At 37.3% G+C, this 12,488-nt stretch overlaps 1 protein-coding gene across 7 annotated transcripts in view; it reads right to left on the reverse strand.

Annotated features, from left to right (window-relative positions):
* LOC103467448 (ERC protein 2) overlaps positions 1-12,488 on the reverse strand; it is a 154,204-nt gene that overhangs the window by 115,164 nt on the left and 26,552 nt on the right. For all 7 annotated transcript variants that reach the window (XR_014088222.1, XM_081609059.1, XM_081609057.1 and 4 more), the window contains one exon: positions 2,895-3,062. Coding sequence is in view for 6 of the 7 variants with exons in the window: in XM_081609059.1 (XP_081465185.1) it covers positions 2,895-3,062 (168 nt within the window). In the remaining variant the exon portion in view is untranslated. The remainder of the gene's footprint in view (positions 1-2,894; positions 3,063-12,488) is intronic.

Raw genomic sequence — 12,488 nt, forward strand, 5'->3', positions numbered from 1 at the left:
ACTGCACATGGCAACAACAACTCAGTTCGGTTGTAAGCAGTTTACTTTTAACCAATTCTTAATCTCAACCAAGCAATCACTTAGGCTTGACGAACTTAAAAAGTCAGATGGTTTAAAAGAGCAAAACAGAGGGTGGTTCCCTAAAAGGCCTAAAAAAGCCAGAGGAGACTCACCGCACATTATAAATGGGAGAGCCCTGTGTGGACAGGCGATCCTTCCACATGGACACACAAACACTCAAGCATGCAGTCCAAGCAGACGCAATCAAATCTTTCTGTCTGAGACTGCTATGGGTAGGAATATGATAGTGGGCATATTATACTTCCACGCACACAGAAAGCCTTTCTAAAAGCATGAATATGAATCGCAATGACCACAATGTTTGAACATGAATAACACATGTATGCCAAAACCACACCACAACCGGCTATGCACACAACACACAGCCCTAACCCCATAGGGGAGGGGAAAGAAGAAATGCAAATGGAAAAAATAAACAAATAAATGCATCATTATGCATTGGACATGGTCTCATTGACCAAGGGCTTGAACAGAGCCCCCACTGTTCTTTGTTGTGATACATAAGACCAATGTGCTCACAAAAAGACAATTTCTTCATTATTTTCAGTCATATTGAGCCTCTTGCTATTAGGATCAACCTGTGTCTCAAACTACAGCAATGACATCATGAAAGTATGCAATGAGCAGTGGTGACTGTCCAAATAACATCTGGAAAGGGAAGATGTATTCCTCATATTCTCCTTGGACTGAGCATAGTTAACTAATGAGGGATACATACTGCAGCTAAACAGTCTCTGTGGTATTACACCGCCCATGCCTGTACATCATTGTGCTTATGTTTTTCTTTTTCTGTTTTCTGTGTCTTATCAGTCCAAAAATGTGGATATTATCCTTCTCACATTTTGTCTCACTACAAACAGAAGCTTTAATGTCTTTCATTTGGATTTTATGAAAATGTCCATCATAAAGCACCACATAATCTTAAAGTTTTCAACCATTGTTTTTTGGTAACTAACTCAACCTTTGTCCAACCTTCATGATTCTAATGTTTGTCCTCTTGGAATGTGAACTGCCCCAGTTTAAGCCTCTTTCTTCCAGTATTGCCATCTTAAGCAGCACCATTGCTTTTGGTAGATTGCATTGATCCATGACATCAATCCAAAAAATTATAAAGTTTGTGGTTGTAATGTGGCAAAGTGTGATGCATTTGAGGAATATGAATATTTATACAAGGTACTTTGTGCTGGTAACAAAAAAAAAGGTAATGTAAACTGACTCAAGACTTTTAATTCAGACATTAAAAGGACAAACTGACAGGAAGACACATATTTTAACTCTAGAAATGCATTTTAGAGTTAATCCTTGGATTGTCAAATTTTTCCAGACATTTTTATGTTTTAGATTTTCCTCTTTTTATTTCTACTTCATGTCACACAAACGCAACCTTAGAAAATACTTATTGTCTTGTCTTTCAGTACGAATTATACATATTCCTTTTGACTCAGAAAAGATCAGAAACACTCAGACATGCAAAGCATTTAATGTCGAGTCATGTGGAAATGTCTAAAGATAAGAAAATTGCCGTTGAATTTTATGTACTGTACGGTTCACTTTCAGTTTTCTCTTTAGTTTTTTTATTTTCTTTATTTGGTTTCTTTTTTTTTTAGTAATAGCACTTGTGTTCAGATGTGACTTGTGTAACGTGAGATTTCATTTCACTTAAATAACCACTCATTGTACAGCATAGCAGAAGTATAACATAAACACAGTAATCTAATCTAAACCAAAAACAGCCCCTCCTCCACAGATCAAAACTTTTGCCACTGTGTGACCTTTGTAGAGCATTTTCATTAACTCAGCAAGAGGGAGAGAGGAAGAAGTCTCTAATCTCTAATTTAAGGACATGAGAAGAAACTAGGAAGTTAAGAGAAGACCTTTACGTGTGAGTAATTGGTCTACAGAGAAACGACCAAAATGCACACCACAGGTAGCTACAGGCCCTGTCTTAATAGCTACCCTTATGAAAATCATTAAAGCCTCACAGACATGTTGTGCAAATGTGTGTGTGAGTATGAGTATCTCTGTGTGTGCAATCAAAAGTAGGGGGCAATGTGTGAGGTCTGGCACCAGCTAACAATGTTAGCATTTTTTGTTTACCATTTACAACATATTCTGTACGTATACAGTACAGAGGATGCTTGGGCATAAATTCATAACTTGACCCGATATAACAGTTGGTAAGTTACACAGAACTACATGAGAAATCCTTTGAGCAAAAATTTGAGTAGAGATTATTTTTAACATAACATAACAGGAAGACACCTATTTTAACTAAAAAACCTTTACATATAAGGCACTAAGAACACCAGCTTCTAAACCAAAGCAAGTCAGTGGATGATCAAAAGTTCATTTTGTAACCAAAACAATGCATCACTTTCAGTAAAAGGAAATATGGTCAATTCATGAAAAAAAAATCAATAATGCATTATTATATTTACAGAAAATATCTGGATTAATTTAAAGGTACGGCCTAGACAGATGCACCAGAGGGTGACAGTATATTCCGAATTACTTATGCGTATAACAAACATAAAAAAAATTAAATACTGTCAAAAAAACAACAACTTTCAACTGTGATGAGTTTAATTATTCTGTCCTTTTGGCCAGAATGGGATGCTGTGTTTTTATTCCAAAAACAGAAATAGCAGCTCATATGTCACTAGTCAAGTGATGAAAAAAGACCTAGGAAGATGTTTGTCCGTCTACTCTGATGTACATCACGTTTGTAGAAAATAAAAATAACTTGAGCGAGTGTTAAAAACTTCAAGTGCATGATTCATGGAAGCATGAATATTAAATTATGTTAAAATTACCTTCTTCTGTAGGATATTCACTTTTCTCTCCTTGACGTCCAGCATGTCCTTCATGTCTCTGATTTCTCCAGCCAGTGTGCTCTTTTCATCACTTAAGTCTTGCAGTTGTTTGGTTTTCTTTGTCAGAATCTGTTCCTTCTCCTCCAGACGCACTCGCAGAGCGTCCACCTATAGTTGATCACAAAAAGCAATAAAAGAGAATTTAAAAAAAAGAAATGTCATCATTGACAGCCCATAGTATAGGAAAGGAAAAAATAAACCAATTTAAAAAAAATACAACATCAAAAAACTTTGGGACATGATTTCCGTTTATTTAACAGTTAAGTAGTCAGTACCCGATAGAACATCTCTCAACACACTTACTTGTTGACATTTAGAAGTATCAAACATTGTTTGACTTAATGTTCACAATATAAAGCACTGCAGAGTGATGCTGTAAAAATATATGTAACAAAAGAAGGAACTTGGAGTCACTTCTGTCATTTATTATTCCTAGTGTTGCACGATTGGTCAGGTTCTGCCATAGATCACATTGCTCACTTACTTCATCCTTAATGTTTTAAAATAATCTGTATCTAGCTGTGTGCTACGAGCTGAGAGACATCTGAGCTATGTCCAAAACTCAGGTTGGGCATCAGTGTTCTGCTAGACTGGCTCAAAATAATCCATATGTACATTCACATCTTAATCTGGCCAAGATGACCGGAAATTCTGCTCCTTCAACAACTGATTTAAAACCAGGCTGAGTGAGTTCATTTGAACTCAACATGTGCTTTTAAGAGAGACACAGAGAGACAGTAAAAGATAGCTTATTATCAACTGTTTTTACAAGAATTGCTTTGAAACATAAGGGGCAAAAGACTTAAGGAACAGACCGTTCCAGCTCATCTCTCAAAATATTTCACAAGGCGCTTTCGACATAAAGCGCCTTTTATGTTGACATAAAGACAACATAAAATCAAAATAGTTTAAAATCTGATTACCTTTTCTGACTTTACACAAAGTACAGTAAGTACATGCATTTCAAAGGTCATAGGAAGATACATTGTCTTAGGAATGCTCTTAGGAATTTGCTCACCAGTTACATCAGGCTACCAACTATATATTTTTGTTATTTGGGGAATTAAAACATTGTAGCAACATAGTAACTGAATCGTTTAATTATGAACTGATCTAATAAAAAAAAACCCAGCTCCAATTAATTAAAAGACAAATTGTCTCCTAGTTTGAATTGCTAAGTCAACATTCAAAACTGTGCCCTAACCCTTAATTTAATTGATTTCCATTTTTCATGGGGAACCTTAAATGTCTTCCAAAGCTATATAATGGTTAGCTTATTGCACAATATTAAGGCTATCATGGTTTATTGGACAGAGCACTCATCTCATCTGAAAATGGTTCAAAATTGGTGTGATCCCATCCAGCTTCCTCCTGCCACATGTCGATGTGTGCCTGAGCAGGGCACTATAACACAAGTTTCTTTCGAATCTGCATAGTCGTATATAAATGTGTGACAGTTTGCGAGAGCTGGATGAATGTAGCTGTAGTGTAAAGCACATCAAGGTTGGAATGACTAGAAAAGCACTGGTTAAATTCAATCCAATCAGGGGTTTGACCCCCAATTGTGCTTTTAATCTTTTAGTTACATTGGATAAATGTAACCCGCTAAATAAATTCAATGTAATGACAATGTGTCTGAGCTAACATGTAAGAAAAAACCATAGGACAATTAGGTTGGAAAAAGAAATGTGTAGAACTACAGCAGACTCACTATGGTGCAGGAAGCAGGAAGTTTTGAGTTCAAATACTATATCTACTTTTCAAAAACTGAGGTGCACTGTGTTTTCCTAAGTATCGCAAGTACCCCTAAAGTCTGGCTTTAGATGCCAGCCAAGAGCTCCAGGTGTAGGATGCTAAAGTATTTATCTCATGTTGCTTGTCTGGCATACAACCAAAGTGTAATACTGAGGATGCCTCTGTCCTCCCCAAATTACATTTGCACACACGCATACACACACATTAGACCAATCACTAGTCCTTTGTGCTTCCATACGTGTGTGTATGTGTTCACAATATGTATGACAGAAAGAAAGGCAGACCTCCTCTGCTTCAACTTCACCTGGCAAGAAGCAATTTAGCAAAAATGTACCAAAGGGGCCAAACAGGAAATCCCTGCTGTCTCACCTGCACTAGTCTGCTAAGCTGTGATGGTGTTGCACAGATGCCGTACTAATACCCTCTTAAAGCACTCATCGCTGCCAGAAAGCCGAAGCAAGGAGACAATGTTACATAGGTGAGCAGGCACAGATGAATGGATGAAAACGAGAAAGGGTAAAGCAGACAAGAGTGAGAAAAGGTGGAAAGAGATTATAGCATTTCTTCACAGATCATTTGGCTTGAGGACATTAACACCAGAGATGCCGCTCCATAAGACTTTTATCAAATGGCATACAGTAGCTAGTTAAAGTATTGATACTTCTTAAACTTTTCACCTTACAACCGCAAACCTTAATAAAGATCTTTTTTTATGTGATAGACCAACACAAAGTAGCACATCAATGCAAAATTGTATTTTTGGTCTCCATGTAAAACAATGTTTGGAGGAAAACTAAGATATCATGTCATACAGATATATAAACCATCCCCAAGGCAAACATGGTGCAGGCCACGAAACAGTTGATAATGGAGCAGAGGTTCATCTATCAGCAATCAAAGACCATAAACATACATCAGAGCTACAAAGTAATCAATTAGATCAAATCACCTAACTGTTCCATGAAAGTATTAATTCCAATTGAGAATCCGTGTCAATGCCTAAAAATAGCTGTTCATCATGGGTATCATTGGTATTTTTTCCAATATGACAAAGTGGGAGCTCTTTTTCAAATCAGTAAAAGGGGATAAAATTTCCCTTTAGACATACAGTACAAAGCTGGTGGAGACCTACAAAATTAATAGACTTGGAGTTGTAACAAACAAAAGTAAGTTACACAACGTATTGACTCAGAAAGCTGAATACAAATGAAAGCCACATTTGTCAGAACATTTTGAAAACTGTTCTGACAAAATTTTCATTCTTAAGAATACAACACGAAAATACATTGAACTTAATGATTGTAACTTGACAAAATCTGAAAAATATAGACACTAAACAATATAAGATCTTTGATCTTAATTTCCACCTTTCCCTCCTGGTAATTGTTATAATCTTTATACAGCAATTCTCTCCCCCTGCATTAATGAAACCCATTTCTTTTCTTAACTTGTAGATTGACATTGAAACAAGCCTTAAGATATATGGACTACACAGGACTTTGTAAATACAAATTATTTTTCTTGTGTGTTTAAGGTAAAAAAAATAAAATAAAAATCAGAATATAGAGATTCCATTCAGTTCTAAAAGCAACACTTGAGAATGAATGGAAAACAAAAAAAAATATTAAAAACATCTATTACACCACCATCATCATAAAAAAAAACCCCAAAAAAACACAGAAACTTTGGTGCTTCTCACTCAACACCACATCATTTGAAAAATTACCCTAATATGCATTCAAGATTCTGCGGTTGATAAGATAATGATTCTTGGCCACATGCGGCTTTTCTTTCAATTGGCACAGACACAAAGTATTCTAACACATGCAAGCACACATCCATACAGGCTACAGTATTCTCAGCACACAGGCATCCGTAAGCTTACATGTAACATGCATGAACACTGATGCATAAGCAGACCTTAAGACCCTCAGACTTCCTCCTTTCATGCTTACAATGACAGGCAAATGTGGATTTTGGAAACTGGTTAGCAAAGCAAAACTGAGGCTTAAAGAAAACAGCTTCACTGTTTGTCCTCACCTCCCTTTTTACGTGCCTCACATTTCATCATAAAAGTTTTTCTGGCAGGCAAATTTGCAGAGGTATTGGTGTAGGTGCCGGTGTTTGACCGCAATAGGCAACACAGATACAATATGAGTATACCACAGACTAAACGGCAGAACCAGAAAGACCACAGCAAAGGCCTCGGGGTGCACCAAAAGTCCCTTAGTAACATTTGGACCCTCACTCACCCACCTTGGAGTCCAGAGCCATGAAGAGTCTTTGGTCGATCAAAAGATATCCCTCATAAATCCAAATATGAGTCTTTAAACCCTAGTGACATTCATAGAAATGTCATTACTCACCAGAGCTTAAATCACTTTTATGTTGCTAAACAAAGAATATCACTTCGGACAAAAAAGCACTTGAAAATATCCCAGGTCCAAAGACTAGATCTGGTAAAATGTAGCCAACGAGCAAGTTCAGGTCTTCTTGAGCCGCTGCGTGCCTCTACACAAAACTGTGTGAGCTATTCACTTTCCTGGCTGTGTGACATCCCTCAGGCCTGTGTAAATACATTGGCCTGCTAAAGGCAATGATTAGACATAATTTATATAAAGTTCTGTGAGGGGATATTAATCTTCTAAATTTATGGCATAATATTTGCCTAATTCATGTTTTTCAACCCAATTATTTGACCAGGTCTGGTTTGTATCACTCTGACATGAAAGGAAGGACTATTTCGTTACAAAACTATTCAAGACCACCACCATGCTACATACCACCTACATTCATTCGAATATGTCTTTGTTAAAACATAGGCATCAAAGAGAATCCAACACACTCTGATATGATGAATAAAGAAAAGAATAAATGTCGACTGATGGGTTCAAGCAGCTTGTTTTGCTCAAGTAAATGTCTACCTTATTAGAGACTGGTGAAAGGTGATTAAAAAACGGCTTTATCCAGCTTATAGAATACCTGTACATACAACATATGCACTGTACTGCCTAAGACAGATGGTGTGTAGGCACCTGACTTCAGATATAGCTTGCGTACATAAGCATAAGGGGGGTATTGTCAAATAATCCGTAGTTTTCTAATGAATCAACAGAAACTTAAAGTAGATGTCAGGAGACAGTGTTAAAAGCTGACAGCCTGAAGACCAAAGCATTTATTGTTTTCACTGAACAGCTCATGTTGGTGTGCTAATTTATGGCCTATAGAGTAACTGCATGTGTTGTGAGTGCCTTAATGTTAAGCTTCCATAGTTTAACAACTAAATGTATGTCTAATTCGATAATAGCATCAAGAGATATTATGTCCTGTGAGTTTTGTAGCTTTTTTATGTTGAGTGCTGCTCTAATTTTACAGTTTTGAGAGAAAAAAAGACAATCATTTGTGTTCTTATTTCTCCATCAAGGTATGCAAAATTCTGACCTATCAATGGAGACTCTGGCTCTGACTGTAAGTGTGGTCATGTGGTGCCACAGAGCTCTGTCATCATGATAGCTATGTTATTCCCACTTGGATCAGGGAAAGATTCCATCTCCCCTCCATCTGAAACCATCATAGTGAAGGCAACCTTATTCACCATACTGTTTCCCTAAATCAGGTGTCCACAACCCTTAAAATCCAGTTACCCTTAATCCAGTAAAATTAGTTAAGAATTGCAAATAAGCAAGCTGCCTGATAAGGAAAACTGTTTCTGTTCTGTAAAAAGACATAAGATGACATAAAATGGAACTCAATTATCAAGAAAGACCTGAAAAAGTTTAGTGAAGTCCCACTCACTTTTTCAGTCTATTAGTATAATATAACTAAGGTGTGAGTTTTTCCAGGGCCTTGTGCTGATACTTCCCCCACTTTGAACATATTCACTGCAGATCACTCAAGGATTACATCTGAAGCTAAATTAACAAGTGAATACTACAGAAAATTCCTCCTAACCTCCACCTGCCAACCCAGACATGACGACATCAGGTCGCATCGGTGCGGAAATTAGGGCCATTCCCTGTCCTCAGGCTAAGGCTGTGTGTCATTTGAGGAGTGTCTTAAAAGTTAGGCTAAGGAAACAGTCTGAGCTCTGATCAGGAATTGCATAAAGGGACAAATCACCTGAGGGGCCAGCAAAGGATAATAAGCGGATGTGAACTGCCTCACAGCAGGGACTGTAGGGTGGAAAGAGGGGTATAGCTGCTTTGAATACTGCAACATCTGTTGATAAAATGTTTGTAATGCAGCTGTCTGCCCACAGGCTATACAAAAAGAGCATGGAAAAATACAGAGGTTACCAGAAACAAAAGCAGGGAAAGAAAATGACACATTCAGACAATTTAAAAAACACCCCAGAACAGAGGGAATTAATGATTTTCTCCAAAGGTCAGTCATTTTGTTACTAAATAGGTGGATTAATAAATGATAAAGATTTTACCCTAATTACATTCACACCAACTCTAACTCCACAATGATGTCTTAACACGTTTTGAATCCTCCAATCATTATCAACAAACAAGATGCACATAGAATACATAAAAGTAAATGAAGACATGCTGAATAGCTCTTCCTCATTAACATTTTTTAAATTATAATTTCAGACCATTTCCAGATGTGGATGCCAGTATCTACATCTTCTTTTCAAAGAATCTCCACCTTCACACAAATCCATTTTTATGACCATTTTTTCTGTGTAGCATGAAATCAGTCTACATGTAGGGGGCAGAACAGAGCTTTTAGTGAACATTTTACAGCCTTGTTCAACTGAGAATGCTATAATAATAACAGTTGGACACAATGGGATGCCGTAATCTTTTGACATAATATACATTTGCCAACTCCCCTAATAAGAACGTGTAAAACATATATGAAAATATATTTTGTAAGAGGCATAAATCCAGAATTTTTATATCACATCCTGTTAAAAAATTAGTTCAATTGTGAAAAACTCCCAGGTTAATAGCTTAACAAAATCTTCAAGACTCATATAATTTATATCTCTGCTGTCAGCTCTCTATGATGCATCTATTTGTGCTTTCTTCCCTTTTCGCACCCATATATATAAATATATATATGGTTGCCATGGAATGGCAACCTGTCCAGGGTGTACCCCGCCTCTCGCCAGTTGACCTCTGGAGATAAGCACCAGTAACCCTCACGACCCCACTAGGGATAAGCAAGGATAAGTAAGGTACTAAATGGATGAATATATCTTTTTATGGGACAAAGTATTAATCTATTTTAAGATACATTAGACTTCCTTATCGGGGTGCAAAACATGTTTTTATGTAGGCTAACACTGATAACTGCATATACTTACTGTACCTCATTTTCTGTACAAACTATTAAATATCTCATCTGCATGATGACCCCAGTTACTCCATTTTATGGCTTTTCCACATAGCCTCTGAAGAACATGCAGGGTCTTTATTTTGGACCATACCATGTTTGTTCTAGTCAGCTCAGTGGTGTGCTATTCACACTAAATTCCAAACCACACCAATCAAAGAACTCAAAATCATGCAGTTGGGCCTGAGAACGGTGACCATGGTCTGGCAAGTTTGAATGAAGTCATGTTAAAACTGCCCCTCAACACTTGGGACTCATTAGAAGAGCTCCAGAATTCAGTGTGCAACTTATCATTAGTGGTCAACCTCAGCTAAAGACAGAACAGAAGTCTTCCAACCTCAATCTACAAGTCCATTTTCATTTTAGAAAGCTCTCACCTATGCTTCAATTTCTATCTGCTTGTTATTTTAATATTGTAAACAGCTGTGGGTTAGTTATGGGGAGAGAAGAAGAACAAATATTGTAGAAATTGGGAGAGAACCAGATGGAGGTGGAGACAATCTGGATAGGAGAAGCAAAAACAAATGAGGCCAGAAGAAAGAATACACCAGGGGCACAATCCATGGTGTACCACAACCAGGTTGAAACCACATCTTTTCTCTGCCTCACTAGCAATATGGACCATCAATCAGCAGAGAGAACAAGGAAAGATCAACAATAATAGACCAGCAGGGACCACAGTATATTGCACCATTGCATAATTCCCTGACAAAAGCCTACAAACACCTCCATCTATTAAGCTGCTCAAACATCTCACTTTCACTTCCTCTTGTCGCTCCATCAGTCTGTGAATTATTCCCTCTAACACTTTTTTTTATTCTCTTCTTGTTTTTGCTATTCATCACTGTCACTGTGGTCAATGTTAGCAAATTATTCAACTCATTTATAGCTTTTTCGATTCACTGCATTTCAACCTAAAAAGAAAACTCAGTAGAGTATATAGTGTGTCCTCTGGCAGACACACAGGACATGCTAGTGATGAAAGAGTGAACACAAGAGCACCAAAGTCACATTGAAACATTGAGAGGAAATATCAACACAAGTAATGCAAAAACAACAGATTGCAAGAGACTCGGGGAGATATTTTTTTCTTTAACACTCATATAGGTTTCGCAAATCTTAATGAAACTCTCCTTTTCAAAATTTTAGGCATGAAAGAAGAAAAACTCTACAAGAATACTTTGAAAACAGAACTTGTCACCAACAGCGTTACTGGTGAACTCTGTACAAGACATGTCCTGTATGGCACGTTCATTGTGTATAAGCACCATGTGAAAAAAAACAAAAAAAGATATTTCTCTAAGAAGAACATTAAGCATGTTTTATTCTATTTTATTTGTATCGGAAGTTAGAAGCAAAAGCTTAAATGCTTCCTTTGCGAGTTATTTATGTCGCTGGCTCAGACTCTGATGACGTCTTGAGTCAAATGCAAGTCTTGTATTTCTAAAGGAATTTCTATTGTTTGAAATTTTCTAATTTTATATTAGTCCTTGCATTAACAATGGCATTGTCGTAACAACATAGTTGCTTTTCAAAGATGAAGAGTAAATAATATATACAGAAAAGATGGGCAGATACACCTACAAAGGTCTCATTATCAGAAAACTTGAGGTAAATCAAACTTACAATCCTTGAAGACAATCTTCTACAAATAGTTGTCATATTTAAAACAATCTTTGAGCTGAAATCTGAAACCAGGTCAAACTGTTCTGGCAGTGTAGCTCTGAGATGTTCTTTTGTTCTCAGGGTTTGTTAAATATGCAGGAAGGTCTCTGACAGGTTACCTGATCCGGTAGAGTATCATTACAGCCCTGCATTGTCCTGTTCAGGGCATGAAAGGCACATACACATCTTACTGTATTAAAGGGTTACGTTTCCACAGACTCTGGCAGACCAACACAGCTCCCACAAAAGTGTACACTCATTATTTTCCACATTTTCCAGTTATCTGAAGACAGACTCAATCACACCCATTTAGAGGCTATCCTTAACTTGACTGACAAATAAATGCGCATCCATTTTCTCATTCCTTTGCATACAGTGGTTTCTCTGTTCTGAGGCCAACCATCTCTTGGTCTCATCCTGATGGGAACTGCTTTTACAGTGTCTCCGATAAAAAGCAGCTTGGCTTCATTCACTAGCTATCATGGTTAAAGTCAGCTAAATGAACAATGTACACTTTTATTTTTAGATATGTCTAATGCAGTAGTTTGTAACTTTGGTCTGAAAGTTGAAGATCCAGTACTACAGTACTACTGTGACTGGATGAAAGTACTGAATGAGAAGGGAATCCTGGGAGAATGACTGCTCTCCCTCTGAATGACTGACAGGCAGCAAAGGAATGCATTCCAACAACTGGCCAACTACAGCACACTAAAGATCTTTAGTCATCCTCCAGTTTGCCCACTTAGTTGAGGAAACCTGAGTCATTCC

The sequence above is a fragment of the Poecilia reticulata genome, chromosome 7 (assembly GCF_904066995.2).
Source record: "Poecilia reticulata chromosome 7, P_reticulata-male-v2, whole genome shotgun sequence".
NCBI lineage: Eukaryota > Metazoa > Chordata > Actinopteri > Cyprinodontiformes > Poeciliidae > Poecilia > Poecilia reticulata.